The following is a 19762-nucleotide window of genomic DNA, read 5'->3' on the forward strand; positions in this document are numbered from 1 at the left end:
CACAATGCAGCCACATTTCTGCCCAGAGGCACCTAAAAGCTGGTGCCTGCATATGAGGCCACTAAAAGCTTGTGGCTGTACAAGGGCTGGACGATGTTGGGTTTTCAACATCGTAGTGTATCACCAGCCAAACATCGCGGTTTGACGATATAAAACGGATGTTGAAAAAAGCTGCATTGGCCCCAGCTGGCAAGATACTGGGTGAAACTCCTGCAGCTCTCATCGTGGGAGCTCAGGTGCTTTCACCCCAGCGCCTCACGGGCTGTGGCCAATACAGCTGGTCCAAGCCTGCTGCTCAACTGGGGGGAGGAAAGGCTCCTGCGCCCAGGTAAGCAAGCCCCAAGATCCCTTGGCCAGGCTCCGCTGGTGGCAGGAGAGCTCCTGCTCCCAGCAGAGCCAGCCCCAAGTCCCCTGCCGCTCACATTGGAGAAACAAGAACTTTGGGGCTCCTTGGCCAAGCTCCCTCTGCCTTCGCTGGCATGGGGGGCAGTTACCTTGCCAGCTTGCCCCCCATTCCCCAAAGACAGACCAAGAGGCAGTAGCCAAGAGCACGGAACCTGTCAGGCTCCATGTGTCTGACTGCCTTTACCTGTGCAGGTGTGCTGTCTCTCTCCTCTGGTGCGGGGTCATTCACCCCAGGAGGAATGATGCAGCCCACACTCCAGGGTGAAGTCTGCAAGGCACGGGATGCAAAGCTACCGTATCCGTGCCTTGTGGGGAAGGGCTGCTGGAGGATGCTGGTGAGCGCTGGGCCCGCCAGCAGCATCAAAGAGCCCCTACACTGCCTGGCCTGCCTTCCATGGTGGGCTCCATCTTTCTGGGAGGAAAGGTGCAGCACACCCTCCCGGAGAAGGCAGCCAAGCACGGTTGGGGCTCTCTCAGTTGGGAAGGGTGGGCTTCAGGCTTCTCAGCTGAGCAGCCCCAATCCCACTCCTACTCGGGTGCAAACAGCAGCAGGGTCGGGGATCTCTCAGCTGGGAAGAAGAGGCTTTGGGCTCCCCAGCTGAGCAGCCCCAATCCCGCTCCTACTCATGTGCAAGCAGGAGTTGGGGCGGGGCTCTCTCAGCTGGGGAGGCGGAGGGTTCCTTGAGGCGAGGGCAGCAGCTCACTCCTCAGCCAAGCAGTTTAAAGAAGCGGAGGAAGGAACGAGCGGTATCAGCCCCTTGCCGATTCAGCTCGATTCTCCCTCTGGCGGGGCAGAGTGCGATGGCGGTTTCACCAGCGATTGAAAACAGCAACATCGAAGTCTGGGCCAGGCCTTTAATTAGACTTACAGCTCCCATGGTAGGCCCTGGGCTGCAGCACAGCCAGATGGTGGGTGAGCCAGACTACAATCCAGCTGCTGCCAATGCTTTGCTCTCCTGCTGCCTTCCCAGGAAGCAGGCACAACTGGGACTTCTGCGTGGACAGGGACCCACTGATTTGCTGCTTTAATTCCAGTACACACTACAACATAACAGCACAGCTTAAGTTTTCTTTCAAAAAGATAGCGGGGAAAGCCTTGAATGTAGATTCACACTTTCTGAGATGTATTTGAAGTGGTAAGAGTCCAACATACAATATTTAAGAGATCAAAAGAGCAGAGGCTTGGGATTTTAGAGTGTGTGCAAAAAATATGAACTGGGCTTCTCAGCTCTTAGAATGTTTCTCTGTCAAAAGGAAACAAAATGAAATATGCAGAAATTAATCCTTTCTGCTTCACCTGTGACTACTTATGCCTTCTAAAAATTTATGGAAACTAGTTTTTATCTCCTGACACACTTGACATTAGATCACTTAGGGAAAGAGTACTACCTATGCACTCACATAAGGAAGTATGTTCTCTTCTCAACGCTTTGATTCTGAAAGGCATTTGTAGTAAAAATAGAAAAGTACCTTCTCACCAGTCCTTTTCCTAAATCAGACCTGTATTTAGCTGAATAGCCATAGGTGACCATGAAGGTCAGTGAACTGGCAGAGAATGGACAGGTATCTCCGTCCCTCTTCCGCCTGCCCATTCAGTTTGCAGGCTAGCTGTGGAGGAAGGGAAACTCATCCCTCAGCTCTGCCCCTCCTGTGCCAGCCTATTTGGTAGGGCAGTTTTTATCAGCCGCTAACAAACTGCATTTCCATGGCCACTAGCCTCTTAGTGGGCTAGTAAAAATAAAATAAAATGCATGGTAGTATTTAGAAGGGTAATCTAAAGGGAAGTACAAACATTTTGAGAGTTCAGCTTACTTTGACTGCATGAAAATCAGCTTAATAAAAGAAGAAAAGATTTGTAGCCAATTAAATATCTGATAAAACTGTAATAACTTTCTTTAAAAATTAAACTTCAAGTCTAAATATTGTTTACTACTGCATATTATCTCTTACCAAGAAACACAACATTTATCTTCCTTGTTTTAAATGTAACTGGCTACTATAATTAAGAAATCCGATTTGTCAAAATATAGGGCTATCACATCTTCAGTGACAGCACACTCCAAGACACTGGAGGAAAAAAATAATCTAACACTTTCATATTTTCTTCAAATACCCATTCACACAGTACTGGAAAATGTAAGAGAAGCCACCCAGCCATCCCTATATTTCAATGAGCTAAATGAAACTTCAAAGAAGAATAAGCAGGGGAATATCAAGTCGAAAATTACGACATCATGCTTAGAAGAGGGAACTGAACAGAACCTTTTCATAATACTTCCCAGTGGAAAAGATGTCAGATGCTAAGAAAGAGATTTGTCACAACTTCCAAAACAGAAAAGTAACCAAAAAAAGTTGCACAGAGAAGGACTGAACACTGACAATAAGAGGTATTTGTAGAGTAACACGACTGAAAGATGAGCATGGCATATGTATGCACAGATCCAATATGTTGTGGCAGTGGCTTAGCAGTGGTCTAGCAGAAAGCCTATAGATTAAACAGTTTATTGGACTGCTTCTCTCCATATGAACCTACCCAGACCCTGAGATCATCCTCTGATGCTCTTCTTTGTGTCACCTCCATGGCAGGTCCGGAGGGTGGCAACACGAGAATGGGCCTTTTCTGCAGTGGCTCCCCATTTGCGGAATGCTCTCCACAGGGAGGTTCAGCTGGCACTTTCATTATACCCCTTTAAGGCACCAGATGAAAACACACCCCTTTAACCAGGACATCTGATGCACTTTTAAAATATGACCGGGGGGGGGGTGTTATTGGGTTGTTTTTGATTTTATTATGTATTGTCTGTCACATCATGTGAGCGACAAAACATAACTCAACTCTTTTTCTGAATCAAGTGACTATGCAGGAATTGGGTAAGTGCTTAGGTGCCATGATGGGCTGGATGAGGGTCAATAAACTGAGTTTGAATTCTGATTAGGATTAAGGTTCTGTTTAGGAGCACTTCCCAGGCCCAGGAACAGAACAAGTGACTGTTCTAAATGGGGTTTCACTCTCTGAAGGAGCAAGTAAGTAGTTTGGAAGTGCTCCTGAATCCATCTTTGTCACTGGAGAACCAGTGGATAAGGAGTACCTTCTGCTAGTTTGGCTGCTGCAATAGATATGACCATTCCTTTATTGGAATAGTCTAGGTAAAGTGGTCAAAGCCCAGAAAGTCTCCAGATTAGATTACCACAATGAACTCTTTGTGGAGTTTCCCTTAAGGTTGAACTGGCAGCTGTTGCTAGTGCATAATGCCACAGCAAGACTGTGGAAGAGGGCGCCTATCAACTGTGCATAACACCTGGGCTGAAAGAGTTTCACTGGCTGCCATTTTGCTATTGAGCCAGGTTTCAGGTCTTGCTATTGGCATATAAAGCCCTGGACATATTGAGATGAGGTTACCTAAAGGAGCACCTTTCCTTATATAGTCGTGACCTTGGTTCTAAAACGCCTTGGTAATCGTCCGTTTTGGCTGCCAAACACTGCAAACCCGAAAGTGCGTGTTCCAGTTTGCGAACAGTCGAACATCCAATGCAGCTTCCGACTGAGTGCGGGAAGCTCCTGCAGCCAATTGGAAGCCACGCCTTGGTTTTCAAAGGTTTTTGGAAGTCAAACGGACTTCAAGAATGGATTACATTCGAGAACCAAGGTATGACTGTACCCCTATCTGGAGACTTTGAAACACTGGAAACACACTCATAATAGTGCCACAAGCCTTGTTTGTCAAGCCAGTACCTGATTGTCCAAATGTGGCAAAAGTGTCTTTGGTTTTGTGTAAACCAAACAAAGTTTTAGATAGTATACATTTTGAGAAAATCTAAATTGAATTTTAAAAATCAATGGAATTTACAGATATGGAACTGAAAAATAAATTGGAGCAAATGTTGTTTGCTCAAGGAGATCGCTTTGAAAGTTTGGCTTATGGTTCTCCAATCCTGTGAACACTTATCTGAAAGCAGGTCCTGCTAAATAGTGAGATTCCGAGTACACATGCAAAGGATCATGCTGTAAGATGGAACTCTTATATTTATTCAAGATATTTATTGGATTCCTTTTCTCATTCTACCAAGAACTTTGGCCACAATACTTAAGATGCCACAAATGATGTTGCAGACATGTTACAAGGACCAGTGTGCTATGAAAAATTCTTATATTTCTGCATGCTTTTTTCTGGTTTGGGTGGGAAGAGATACCTAGATGTATTTATTTATTTCAAAACACTTACGGTATACACTGCCTGATTATAATAAAACCTCAAAGTGGTTTTCAAAAAGAGCATGTTTCCACAGCTGCAGCACAGCATGGCTGTGTGCAGCCCTGGAAAAGCATGCCAATATTACCAGGACGAAAATTTCTATTAATAAAAAGAATGAAAAAAGGAACATGAATACATAATTTTCAATGTATGAAATGGAAGATTGGCATATGCAATGAAGCAGATTATATTGTGATTATTTCAGCCATTCTAATTTAAAATTAAATTATTTAAGAACTTGTCCCACATATATCCAAGTACTTACCACTGCCTAGTCTGAGAAGCAGTACATCCTGTAGCCGTCTGTTCAAGTCTCTGAGCTCCTTCATTTCTGACACTAATGTCCCATACTCCTTTAGCTTTTTTGCTTGCTGAACAAGCTGCCTTCTTGTTCGCTCAAGTTCTTGTTGAATGTGTCTCATTTCTTCCTGTTGCTGCTGATAGCTTCGCAGCAATTCTTCATAAAGAACTCGAGGAACTACAGCATCGTCCATATTGTTCATCCTTTCAGAACTTTCCATAAATGTTGCTTCAGGACTGGAATTGCTACTGAGACTCATTCCATTTTGTTTTTCAAGGCGCGCAACAACTGCTTCAATGCTTTTGTGCGTACCTTCATTTTGTTTCCTTCCATCTTGTCTCTGTGTGTTACAACAAACATTGTGTTAACATATAATACGTAGCATGCTACAGAGATCTATAGTTAATTAAAACAGGAATTCACCAGAGTCCTCAAGTAAACGATGTGCTTATAATGAACTATACTAAATATGAAGTCATTATTTTTTATTGAACCATAATAATAATAATAATCACAATCTTTTCAAGTTAGCATTTGGAGAAAGCAGGGCTGACGGTAACCCCAATTTGGGCTGCCTACCAAAGTTAGTCAAAAGTTGCGGACAATTGGCAGTGGGAATTCTCCACAATGCACAGAGAGTCCTTAGTATGCTGAAGAGAATGGGACCACACTGGTTTACATGAACTCCTTTGCTGGTTTGCAATTGTGACTTTTGTATGAAATTTATTTTCTCAACACACAAACTAAGAAAGTTGTTAGCACCTAGATATTTTTCAACAACACTATTAAGTGTTGAATGCTCCCAGGGGGAAATAATAGGCATAGATATTGTGTTATTTCATTCCATCAGCTGAAAACTATATTTTTCTCAGTGCATTGAGGTGACAAAACAGATTTGCTGAAGGCTAGCTAATAGTTCTCTGCAAAATTTCCTGGCAGTACGCATTTATGTAATGGTTAGTGTCAGACCAGGACTTGGGAGAGCACAGTTCAAATCCCCACTCAGCCATGAAGTTCACTGGGTGACCTTGGTCCAGTCACTGTTTCTCAACCCTACCTCACAGGGTTGTTGTGAGGGGAAAAATTGGGAGAAAGAAGCATGTACACCAGCTTGAGTTCCTTGGAGTAAAAGGTGGGAAATACATACATACAAACATACAAACATACAAACATACAAACATACATAAAATAATTTTTTGTATGCTACTGGTGTGGCCACAACTTTCATACCATTAACATAATTGGGGGGCATCAAAGCTCAAACCAAGTGACTGCGTGGAATAATTCCACAATATAACAAAAATAGTAATGAAATAATTTCATTCGGCATCAGGCTATCCAGTACTGTGCAATAATCAGCCATATCTCAACTGGGGTAATGTCTCCATGGCAAATTTATCTGCCATCCCTTTGACTCCCAGTATTAATACTTAAGCTTTCTTACAGCTACTTTGTGCCCCATTTTAACATCAAGCAAAGCAGATGTGTAACTGAAAGAGTTTGCTTTAAAATAATAACTGTTTTCATGATAAAACTGCATTGTTATGGCTTAGGGCAACATTATAGAGAAACACTACATATGTAGCTAGTAAATGCAAAAATATCAAACAGCCCGTGTTTTCATGTTGAATTAGAAGTTTATTTTAAATTCATAACAAAATGAGAATGTGGCAATAAATGCAGAATAAAAACAATGTCATAATAGCACTAAAGAGTTTATCAGTATCATAAAATGGATGTATCAAATGTTAAATTTGTATTTGGATATAGTATGTGCATGAACAATAAACTGCACATTTTTAAACATGTTAACAGTAATGGTCAGTGCACAGTTCTTGAGTGAGAAGCATGTCAGAGCTGCAAAATTTACTTTTCCTTATTTTCTAGTCATCACCACCAAAGATCTAAAATTCTGAACGAAAACATACAGAAGACCAGACTGAACTTAAATGAGAAATACTCAAGTATGACAAAGCATACTCATACTTTGGGTTGCCCTACGTCTGGAATTTCCTGGACATATCCAGAACACTGCAGTCAGAATCCAGACATAGGGCAACCCATACAATTTTCCTTTTTTAAAAAAACTTTTTTTGGGGGGGAAGCTCAACAACTTTTATGTCCAGTCTTTTTCACTGTATGAAATATGGGATCCCTGAGTATACTTGCAACATAAAAACAGCAAACCCGTTCAAAAGCCATTAAGGTAAAGGTAAAGGTACCCCTGCCCGTATGGGCCAGTCTTGCCAGACTCTAGGGTTGTGCGCTCATCTCACTCTATAGGCCGGGAGCCAGCGCTGTCCGCAGACACTTCTGGGTCACGTGGCCAGCGTGACAAGCTGCATCTGGCGAGCCAGCGCAGCACACAGAACGCCGTTTACCTTCCCGCTGGTAAGCGGTCCCTATTTATCTACTTGCACCCGGGGGTGCTTTCGAACTGCTAGGTTGGCAGGCACTGGGACTGAACGACGGGAGCGCACCCCGCCGCGGGGATTCGAACTGCCGACCATGCGATCGGCAAGTCCTAGGCGCTGAGGTTTTACCCACAGCGCCACCCGCGTCCCTATTTTTAAGGAACATACAGCTCTGAACTTCAAATGCTTTATGAAGACATATCTTTTTACACAAGTGTATACCAAACAATAGTGTTTTGCCTATTGTTTTAGAATTTTGTAACTTCTCTTGCAAGTTTAAAATGGGGGGGGAGGGAGGGAGAATTAGGGAGAGAGGAGGGGAGAGAGGGAGAGAGAGAGAGAGAGAGAGAGAGAGAGAGAGAGAGAGAGAGAGAGAGAGAGAGAGACTTGTCTTATTTCAAGTCTTGTAGTCCACTCTGGCAGTGCCTGCAGTAATGAAGGTAATTATTTTTGTAAAACAGAAATAAGAATGTAATTGTGAAGTATAAAATCCAGGATATAACAAGATCAGTTTCTGAAAAGGGTAGAAATTCCAGGTCTGAATTCCAATTAGCTATAGAATTTGAAGAATCATGAAAAATTCAAAACTGAAACATGCATCGACTGGAATGATTCTTCTACTGTTCCACAGTTGATCTTGTCACAACAAGAGGAAACCATGATGATGAATCTAAGAAAATAGCAGGTGTGACTCCAAGTGCATGCAAATAGAAAGATATTGACAGCATATTAATTCTGAAAGATGAAGAGCCATAATTAACATATTTGTCCGCTACTGAAAGCATTATCAGTTCTTTCAGATGGTCCAGTGTATTTAAGTCCAGGTATTTGCTCAAGTGCATTTCCAAAATTATTAACTATCTGCTGAATAATAAGTGTGCTGAATGCTTAAAGGAGTCAGTCCCTCTGATCAAAATGCCCAAATGCCAGAGCATCCACTGATCTAATCAAAAGAAAAACAGCATTTTCTGATAATACACTGTTCTTCACTGCATCCAGAAATTCTCTGCCAATACTTTTAATAGGCCACAGGGGGAGAATTATTTGAAGGCATCCTGTTATTTGGGGGTTGTTTTGAATCCTCTTGATAGTGCTCTAAAGTTCTCTGGTGGATCACAACATCTCTTGACTTTCTTGAAATGTTGCCCGGTTGATAATTTTATACGAAATGGTGCAACAGTATTCAACGGCACAGTTTATATCTAAGAAATATAGGATGTTCCTTTAATGGCTGTTGAGCTCATTGGCACAATTTAGTGACAAGGTCTCAACTTTCAGCAAAATATAACTATACCTACATCGATTGTGGGCACAGTACAGTATGTGAAATAGTGCCACTGAGCAGCTGGTCATTCTCATCTTATTAAAATATTTGGAATGGAGCACAAAACTACATGTTTCTCTTTTATGGCAAAAATAAAGAACCACTTTAGCAAACTTTACTGCGTGGAAGGATAAAAGTTTGCAGGCTATAGTCTACCATATTGCTGCATCAGTTTTCATTGACAATCAGAACTAAGATGCAACCATGACAAATGTGATATAATGACAGTGCTTCATGGGCATCAAGCACCTCAAACTTTTAAGAATACTATTTATGCAGAAAAGGTCATCATTATACCTGTCACACCAAATGCAAGCTGCTTTTCTTAAACTTTTTATGTATAAGACCTTAATTTTTTTCACATCAAGATGTCCAAAATAAGAAATACAACATATCCTACATACCTAAGCTGTTGACAAAACTAATTTACAGCTTAATCATAAAATAAGCAACAAAAACAAGTGCTACAACAAAGATGACAAAATAACTACCATAACTGTACATGAAACACATTATGGAGCAGTAATAAAATAATACAGAACGCATAATACAGATTGAAAATAACATTTTGCCTTAAAAGACAGGCAGATATTGGCCGGGTTCGAAAGTCACTCTAAATCAAGCAACATCTTACTGTGAACTTGCAGGCATTTGGACTCTGAGAGACGAGATTGCAGCAAGATCTTGACAAAACCGAGCCACTAAGCTATTTTCAAAACAGCTTGACAGTCTGGGTAACTGGGTGTGTTCGTTCCCATGTTGACTATAGCTAGCATTTATGAGAAAACATACCGTATTGGCCTGAATATAAGCCTCACCTTTTCCCCAAATTCTGACCGTGAAAAGTTAAAGTGCGGCTTATATTCGCAACCTTACGGTATGCAGTCAGGAGCGTGGGGCAAACAGCGGCAGGAGCGCAACAAAGCTGTGCCTGCCCCGTGTGTGGTCCCCCGTCCTCTTCCCCAAGGCCGGGAAGGGAGTGAGGAAGGGGAAAGGCTGCTGGCAACGCAGTGTAACTCCCCCATCCCCCCAAGTATGCAGCTAGGAGCAGCAAGGAATGGAGTGGCTTATATTTGGGTATTTCCCCCTCTCCAATTTTAAAGGTGTGGCTTATATTCAGGTGCGGCTTATATTCAGGCCAATACAGTACTTGCCATACCTGGAGGTATAGCATTTCATAGCACACCGAATACTGTGTACTACAGCAACAAGCAAATGAACTAACTAGCATGGAACTTTCCATGTATTGCTATTGGATTATCCTACATATGTATTTAAGAAATGTGTGTGAGAGAATGAATGAGGAGCAGCTGTTCCCATAATTCAGAAAAATACATATCTGGTGAGATTGCCTTTTGAGTTTGGTTGAAGGGAATCAAAATGTGCTTTCCTGGACCCGGCATGTGGCAGTATTGGTGGCAATAAGATTGGAGACCTGGTTACTCCATGAAGTCCAATGTAAAAGCAGAATGTAAATACAGGGAACTCGCAACTTGGGCATATTTAACTTGTGCACATTCAGCTTTATGTGCTTGGCAAATTTAAAAAATAGAAAAAAAAAAGGGTGAGGGACGGGGACAGGCATTGAGGGAAAAATACACTGGCAATCTCACACGGTTTTGCCTTAGCATTGGAATAGCATGAACTATTCCCAGAACGTAACCCAGCAGTAAATTAATAGTTGCTTGCATGTGTGCTTGCATGATCTACAATTCTTATACATTGATCCTATGGTGTGGTTATCATGCTTCTACCATTTTTTCTTGTTAAACAAATAAAATAAACTTACACTGCAACATTAAAACACAAACAGTATGCCTGTGGCATACGTACGTAATAGCTTTTGTATATGCTGTTTCTCTATAACGTTGTCACTAAGCCAAACACCTATTCCCTGACTCTAATGAAAACATTGGCAGTCATCATGAATCTAAAATAGTCAAAATGTGCATGCATATGCTCCCTATCTGATTTTCCTAGAATTTAAATGAAGTACACCTCCACAAACAGGCTTGAGTACTGGTATGTATTGGCAAAGGAGAGCCAGGTAATGTTTTCTTCAGTATATAAAAGGCTGATTACTACACAGTACCTGGTAGCAGGCTAAAGAGGGAAAGCTTTGGCAAATAATATGACCCAGAACTATGTGTCCCACAAACCATTTTATCACATAAGCAAAACCTGGAATACAAACATATATTAAAACATTTTTGCATGTCTGTTGTGTACTTTTTGTATAATGCTTCTTCATTGTATCACAGATCTCTTCATTTTGAGCATTTATTCACTCCATTTACTTTTAAACCAGATGAGTTAAAGAACTGTTTGTAGGGTACATGTCTTTAGATGCATCCTGACAAAAATCAGGAAGGAATTTTCCTGAGAACTTTTAGCTCAAGGTCAGTGTATTTCGTTACCTAAATCCACTGAGGAAAAAATAGTTTCCAGATGGTGAGACTACAATCACTGAGCACATTTTCCTGCTCAGCCAGTCACTTAAAAAGACAAGCACACTGTGTATTGTTTTATGTTTCATACTGATATTTTTATGTGACACTTTCAGTTTACCATGTGCTTCTTGTGAAGTAGGCTACTATAATTTCCATCTAGTAATGAAAAACATAGGATGAAGCCCCAAAGCTGTCACGGTAACCCCATCGATCACATGAATTTGGGTATCAGCACTTTTATTCTCAATTCCTTCCCTAATGATCCCCTGCATGGAATTTGCCTTTCTCACAGCTGTTGCACACTGGGTCAGCATCTTCACTTAGCTATCTACTACAACTCCAAGGTTTCTCTCACCTGGTCATTCACCTCCAGTTCACAGAATATATGTGGAATTATGCTCTTTTTTTTTGTCCCTACATGCATCCCCTTACACTAGTTTGCACTTAAATGCATTTGCCATTTTGCCACACTGGGTGAATACCCAGTTTGGAGAGGTCCTTTTGTAGCTCTTTGATGCTCCTTTAACAACCCTGAGTGGTTTAATATTTCCCACCCTCGTGCACACTCTAAATCTGTTCTGGGGGATTCCCCCAACTCTCTAGAGCAGATTTGGCCAAAGCATATTGAGGGAGGAGAGAGGGGAGAGGTCCGTTGCATGAGCGGAAATCCTTTTCTGATAGGATGAGGGAGTTGGATGTTCCCCTTCAATAGCAGAATGAATTACAGTGGTACCCCGCAAGACGAATGCCTCGCAAGACGGAAAACCCGCAAGACGAAAGGGTTTTCTGTTTTGGAGGCGCTTCGCAAGACGAATTTCCCTATGGGCTTGCATCGCAAGACGAAAGCCCATAGGGAAATGCTGGCGGTCGGGAGCAAAGACTTTCGCCCACAGCCGGCCTTCAGAAGAGGACCTCTTCTGAAGGCCGGCGGGGGGCAAAAGTCTTTGCTCCCCCCCGCCTGCCTTCCCCCCACCTGCCCCGGGCGATCTTAAAATGCTGGCGGGCGGGAGCGAAGCGTTCGCTGCCGACCCCCAGCATTTTAAAATCTCCAAGGGACAGCAGAGAAGTCTCTGTCCCGGGGAGGTTTTAAAATGCTGGGGGTCGGGAGCGTTCGCTGCCGACCCCCAGCATTTTAAAACGATGTTCCGAAGTGGGGAGGTGGGGCGGGAACATCTGCCCCAGCCGCCCCACTTCGGAACGATGTTCCGAAGGGGGGAGGTGGGGCGGGAACATCTGCCCCAGCCGCCCCACTTCGGAACGATGTTCCGAAGGGGGGAGGGGGGGCGGGAACAGCTGCCCCATCCGCCCCACTTCGGAACGATGTTCCGAAGGGGGGAGGTGGGGCGGGAACAGCTGCCCCATCCGCCCCACTTCGGAACGCTGTTCCGAAGTGGGGAGGTGGGGCGGGAACAGCTGCCCCATCCGCCCCACTTCGGAACGATGTTCCGAAGGGGGGAGGTGGGGCGGGAACAGCTGCCCCATCCGCCCCACTTCGGAACGCTGTTCCGAAGTGGGGAGGTGGGGCGGGAACAGCTGCCCCAGCCGCCCCACTTCGGAACGATGTTCCGAAGGGGGGAGGTGGGGCGGGAACAGCTGCCCCATCCGCCCCACTTCCGAACGCTGTTCCGAAGTGGGGAGGTGGGGCGGGAACAGCTGCCCCATCCGCCCCACTTCGGAACGATGTTCCGAAGGGGGGAGGTGGGGCGGGAACAGCTGCACCATCCGCCCCACTTCGGAACGCTGTTCCGAAGTGGGGAGGTGGGGCGGGAACAGCTGCCCCAGCCGCCCCACTTCGGAACGATGTTCCGAAGGGGGGAGGTGGGGCGGGAACAGCTGCCCCAGCCGCCCCACTTCCGAACGCTGTTCCGAAGTGGGGAGGTGGGGCGGGAACAGCTGCCCCATCCGCCCCACTTCGGAACGATGTTCCGAAGGGGGGAGGTGGGGCGGGAACAGCTGCACCATCCGCCCCACTTCGGAACGCTGTTCCGAAGTGGGGAGGTGGGGCGGGAACAGCTGCCCCATCCGCCCCACTTCGGAACGATGTTCCGAAGGGGGGAGGGGGGGCGGGAACAGCTGCCCCATCCGCCCCTCTTCGGAACGCTGTTCCGAAGGGGGGAGGTGGGGCGGGAACAGCTGCCCCAGCCGCCCCACTTCGGAACGATGTTCCGAAGGGGGGAGGTGGGGCGGGAACAGCTGCCCCATCCGCCCCACTTCGGAACGCTGTTCCGAAGGGGGGAGGTGGGGCGGGAACAGCTGCCCCAGCCGCCCCACTTCGGAACGATGTTCCGAAGGGGGGAGGTGGGGCGGGAACAGCTGCCCCAGCCGCCCCACTTCGGAACGATGTTCCGAAGGGGGGAGGGGGGCGGGAACATCTGCCCCATCCGCCCCACTTCGGAACGATGTTCCGAAGGGGGGAGGGGGGGCGGGAACAGCTGCCCCAGCCGCCCCACTTCGGAACGATGTTCCGAAGGGGGGAGGTGGGGCGGGAACAGCTGCCCCATCCGCCCCACTTCCGAACGCTGTTCCGAAGTGGGGAGGTGGGGCGGGAACAGCTGCCCCAGCCGCCCCACTTCGGAACGATGTTCCGAAGGGGGGAGGGGGGCGGGAACAGCTGCCCCAGCTGCCGGGCTTCGTAGCGCTGCTGCGAAGCCGGGCGGGGGGGTGGGAACACCTTCTGAAGGCGGGCAGGGGGCGAAAGTCTTTGCTCCCCCCTGCCTGCCTTCCCAGGGGCTTTTAAATCGCCCCGGACAGCGGAGAAGTCCTCCGCTGTCCAGGGCGATTTTAAAATGCCGCCCGCCAGCATTTTAAGATCGCCCGGACAGCGGAGAAGTCCTCCGCTGTCCCAGGGTTTTTAAAAATGCTGGGGGTGGGAAGAAAAGCCCTTGTCCCCCCCCCCCAGCCTTCAGAAGAGGTCCGGGGACAGACTGTCCCCGGACCTGGTCTGAAGGCGGTTTCCCTAGGAACGCATTAATTGATTTTCAATGCATTCCTATGGGAAACCGTGCATCGCAAGACGAAAAACCCGCAAGACGAAGAGAATTGCGGAACGAATTAATTTCGTCTTGCGAGGCACCACTGTATGTTGTATATATTTCATTGTGGGGTGTTTTTTATGTGTTAAGATTAGACCTTTTAAATATCTAGAAAAGGCAGGTGCTGATACTCTCAAACCCATAAACACATGGATTATACATGTATCATACTTCATCCACATGCCACACTTTAGAGAATGCCACTCCACTCTGATGTTATTTACTGGTGTTAACCAGTTAACACCAGTAACCAAAGGGAAGAAAAGGCAACCAATGAAGGAGTTCTGCAACAGACATGAATGTGAAAGAGAAGTTTCTTTCATGAAGTGTCGTAAAACTTTCTTTTAAATTTACAACACAAAATGAGTAACAACGCTGAAAACTCATATTCACAAAACCCTGTAGCTGACCTTCAATTAAAAAACTAGCAAAACAACTCTTTGGGCCAAAGTGAAAGAGTGTCCAACAATGACTAAAGAAAGGAAATTGAGCAAATAGAATGAAAAAGCCCCATGCATTTACAAGAGAGACATTTAAAGCAATTCAGGAGTCTTGATCACATTCACACTCCCATCAGTCATAGCCAGTAATACAATGCTTTGTATGCTTTCCTTTAAGGTCTGAAGCCACAAAGTTTAAAAAAGAGCAACAAAAAAACTTCCAATACCTTACAGTGTCTAAGTTCCATATCTTCATCCCCATAATCTGTAATTTCTCCTATTTCTTCTAGGTGATTGAGAGAAAGCTTGGGGATTTTAATTTTCTTCTGCATCACACTGTTTTCAAGATCAGTTTTATCTTCTGTAAAATTTACATAAAAATAAAAATGGTCAAATTCATCAAACTTTTCATCAAACTTATCATTCAAATGCTGTATCACTGAGGCCAGACCACTTAAAGTTTCCCATGCTCAGCTGTCTTCAGTGTGCAGTGGAATTCAATTGCTCCACAGACTCTAATTCTGTATTTTCCAAGACAGAAAAATACAATCACCACATTTCTATTTGTGTTATTTCATTTCAATGTATGAAAATGTTAAACTTCCTATTACAAAAGGACAAGTCTTTTACAAAAAAAAAAAAAGGAAGAGGCAATGTTTAAAGAAGATATGCTGGCGTTCCTCCAGCATATATGCATTAAGAATACCTCTCCCCCATCTCTCAGAACAGTTATAGTAAATTCCCAAGCAGCTGGCATACTGAGAAATGAAGTTCTTTCAGCACTGTTGACACCTGCAGCAGGTAGCAGCTCAACTTACAAGAGTCAGGTGGAGAAAAACAGAGACCAATCTCCCAACATTACCACTATGGCATTGCTAAAAAAAAAGCTGTCACTGCCACTGTCACTTGCCCAGATTGCTCTCTACATTAATGTACTAGTGCATAGTGCTCAAAAGCTCCCACAGCACTCTTCCTCTCCCCTGCTGCACTGTGGACAAAGCAAGCCAGAGTCTGGATTGTGATGTGTTTCCTCCAAACAAACCATGAACAGTAACCAAGGTTTGTAATTGGCTTACAGCTCATGGTTTGTTTGGAGGAAAAACCATGAGCCTAGGTTCAGATGACAAGACAACACAGACTCTGGGTTGTTTCATCTGCCATGTGGCAGCAGGAAGTGCAAGGGAAAGGTGCTGTGGGAATGTCTGTGCAGTGTGTATTACACTATGGTTTAATGTGCCGTACAAACTGAACCAATGTCACCACTGGTAAATATCCAGGCAAGTGGGCTTGCTGTGGAAAGGAGTTAGACCTTGTTTTACTGAGCCCAATTCAAAATAAAACTGTCAATATTTTCATTATATTGCTCTGGCAAGGAAAAGATTAAGTGGCAACAACAAGCAGGACTTTCTGCATCACAGGGACAGGCAGAGGCCTGAATGGGACCCTCCAATCCTAACTATGTTTACTGCTTTTTGAAGCAGAGGCCACCACTGGAGTCCAGTGGCTTGAGAACCAAGACAGGAGTGGGCATGTTTATTTGCAGAACTCTGGAGCCTTCAGGTGCAATTTCCAGGCAGACTGTTCAGAACCCATATCACCCCTGAAAGTTTCCTTTCTATACTTTTCATTTGTCACTCAGCTCCTGGCAAGCAACACATAATTTGGGACCAAGGCAGATATTATCAAGACATCCAAGAAATCAAACAGGGTTGATGTTTCTGCTTACTGAGATGCATAATCTCCCTCTGCTTTCTGCAAGATGGTTAATATATTTTCATTTGTTAATGCTTTTTTGTTTTCATGCTCTTTCAGCTTTTATCAAGGGATTATATTATCTATTGCTCTGCTGCTCTTGATTTTTGGATCAATTCTAATTATTATTTTTTAATGGGCTGACTTTACTTGACAATGTTTTTATTGTATGCATCTTTGATCTTTTGAAAGGTGTCTAATAAATCTTGTAAAGGAAGGAAGTTTGCTTTGGTGTACCCCTGCAAATTTTAATATATTTACCTATGATTATTTCGTAATATATGAGTGAGACAAACTTAAAATTCTGATCAATATTTATCTGTAATTTCCTTTCTTCTATGTAAACCTAACTTTCCCACCCCCACTCTCTCATTTTTAATCTTCTGCTCCTTATGACAACATCAATCTGATGACTCCTTTACATTTTTTCTCTGTGGAAATGAAAATGCGATTATCCAGACCTAGCAGTCAGACTGATGTGTTGTTAAAAATGGCAGACTTATAAAATGCACTGAGAAGAGGACTCTGAGGATTGCTGTTTAGAATTTTATTTCATCACTACTTCTTGCATCTGGCTTGGTTTTTCTTATGACTATCTGCAGTTCATTTTAGCTTGTCTTGGTTCCCTTTTTTTTGCATCTTTTGTATGTATTTTCTTTACTCTGCCTCAGGATACAATTTCACTAGTTGAGAGATCCATTTCTGTCTTTGACAAAAAGGAATTGCATTCATCTGTGTAACTCATCCCTAATGAATGCTATGCTCCTCATTAAACCCTGATTTACCTTTGTTTCCCTTTTCTGCACTGTCAACACTAACCATTTGTGAGCCCACTGAAAGCTGCTGCTTCAGAAAATGAAGTACATACGGTACTAGCAGCATCCACATGGAAGTGTTTCAGAGAGCTTCATGGAATTTTTTCTTTGAACACAGTGTGTCTGTGCATGTTCTTTTCCTAATCAGCAACTCCTAAAGATGTATTCAATCATGTGTTTACAATATGTTGTGGAAAAACCAGCATCTCTTACAGCACAAACATTCTAACCTCACTTTATCAGTAATATAGCATCTTTTATGCTTTGAAATTTTATGTCCACTAAACCAGTCTTCCCCAACTGGTGTGCTCCAGATGTTTTGAACTACAACTCCCATCACGCCTGATTAGTTGCAGCTGAGAGGGGGGCTGTAAACCAAAACATCTGGAGGGCACCAGGTTGGGGGAAGGCTGCATTAGACTATATTAGGCATGGCATGTCTTGGAAAAATACTGCTTAACTGGCAAAAAACTGGACAACCTTTCAGCTTCTGAATTTTAAAGAGTGTTGGAAGCCAATGCCCAATCTCCAGTCTTTGTTGTATCAACAAATACATTCTTGCAACACAGCATAGCTACATTCTATGTCACAAAATAGGTTAGGTTTGAAATAAGTGTGTGACTTCTTCTGCAAACCCACATAAGCCTTGGATGTGTTTCTCAAACACCAGGTAACCCTGGGTTTTGCAAGGAAAACTGCCTTTAAAAGAAAGAAAAATCAAGAGCAGTTTGTGATGAGGGAAGAGGAATATCTGTGGTTTAACGGTGGGGAGGTGGAGATAATCCCTGTTGACATGCCCAGTCCTGGCTTACGGGCGTAAGAAAAAAAGGGTAATTCAAAATAGATTTATAAAAAAGACTTTAAATAAATATTAATAGCATAATTCTCATTGATTTTCTATTGATCCTGAAGGCAAATAGCGATGAGCAGAAGTGCAAGTCAGCTTTTTTACGCCTTGGATTGGTGTAAAAAGTGTTACTGGCTCACAAAACTTTCATGGACCTGTCTATCTATATGTAAAAGTGTCAGTCATGTTTTCAACAGCCAGAAAGGAAGGTAAAGAAATCCCTCAAATTTAAAGATTTCTTTGTCTGGGCACCTGGAAGCAGTTCTGACAGGCAAGCAACTATTGGGAGATTATTGCAACATGGAGCACAAACCAAGGAAGTACCAGTATTCTGGGACCATATAAAGATCCTGCCAGTGTTAAAACTGATTTGTTTTATTTATTTTGGTTGCTTTGGATAATGTTGAAAGCAAAATGTTGTCAAGTAACATCAGAAGAAAGCAATGGCTCAATCTATATTATCGTTAACCAACCCATACCCGTCAACACCTACTAAGCCTTACAAACAAACTAATTATGAGAACCTGATATTAGAGAAAATGAAGCTGCAGAACATCATGGTCTACTGAACTTTAGAGAATTTTTAAGCTGGCTGTTACTATAACTGCTCAACAACGCCCTATTTTTCTTTGTCAGCTTCCCATGAACACTCCACACAGGGATGTTTCAAGAATCTGTTAGTGCTTGTAGCCTTCTTTGGTATCTGATAGCTCCTGAAATCCTTCTGAAACCCAAAGAAAGTATTACTAATATTAAAAGAAGAAAACAGAAGGAAGCAGGTTCTCCATGTTCAATTAGATATGTGTGGATTCATGCACAGCCCAATACATGGCAAAGCAAAATAGACAGCTGATAATCAAGCTAGCATATTATCATAAAGCTGTCAAAAGCAGATAGAGCAATAGAATAACAAGCATGAAGTGCATTGTAAGAGATAGATGATGAAGCAATATCAAGACTTTACTGTATGCCAATTTTTACACAGGACAACTTCAACATATCAGCTGGATCACATCAGCAAATCCAAACCTTGTAGGCTAGGAACTAGGGTTGGGAAGCTGTGGTCCTCCAGATGTTGTTGGACTACAACTCCAATTATAATAATGCAAGACCTGGCCTGCTGGATCATTCCAAAGACCCATCAAGTCAGCATTTTGTTCCCAGGTGCCTATGAAAGTCCACAAGCAGGACATTAGCACAAAAATACTCTCCCGCTCATGTTACCCAGCAAGTTGTATTCAGAGGCATCCTGTTTCTGATTTGAAAGAGCAATAACAGCTGTGGTGTCTAGTAGCCAATGATAGTCTTATCCTGAATGAATATGTCTAAATCCAACCAAGTTGGTCATCACTACATCTTGTAGTAGCAACTTCCATAGTTTAACTCTGTGCTATACTTCCTCTTGCCTGTCCTGAATCTCGCACCACTCAGCTTCACTGAGTAACAACAATTCTAATATATATATATATATGGGGGAGCTCCATAGTCACTTTCTTCACACCACGCATGTTTTTTTTGACTATCATGTCTCCCTTTATTCATCAAAACATTCCAATATTTCCCCTCAATAATTTTGGCTGTGATTTTCTGGCTCTACATTTTTGGATGTGACAACCAGAACTAGATAAGGTATTCCAAGCACAGTTGTACTATATATGTGTATCAAGGCATATTTCACTCCTAATGATCCATCACATGAAATTCATCCTTTTCATAGAGCTGCCCCACC

At 43.7% G+C, this 19762-nt stretch overlaps 1 protein-coding gene across 5 annotated transcripts in view; it reads right to left on the bottom strand.

The window, feature by feature from the left end:
• LOC308586515 (BEN domain-containing protein 5-like) overlaps positions 1-19762 on the bottom strand; it is a 753040-nt gene that overhangs the window by 307683 nt on the left and 425595 nt on the right. For 2 of the 5 annotated variants that reach the window (XM_081193196.1, XM_081193193.1), the window contains 2 exons: positions 14847-14980; positions 4924-5299 (listed from right to left, as the gene is read on the bottom strand). The exons of 1 other annotated variant lie outside the window; for it this stretch is intronic. In XM_081193196.1, the coding sequence (XP_081049322.1) occupies positions 4924-5299; positions 14847-14980 (510 nt within the window). Of the gene's footprint in view, positions 1-4923; positions 5300-14846; positions 14984-19762 lie in introns of those variants that run through there. 2 more of the 5 variants (XM_081193195.1, XM_081193194.1) reach the window with 2 other exon arrangements.

This window comes from Podarcis bocagei (genome assembly GCF_964188305.1).
Source record: "Podarcis bocagei genome assembly, chromosome: 5".
Lineage (NCBI taxonomy): Eukaryota > Metazoa > Chordata > Lepidosauria > Squamata > Lacertidae > Podarcis > Podarcis bocagei.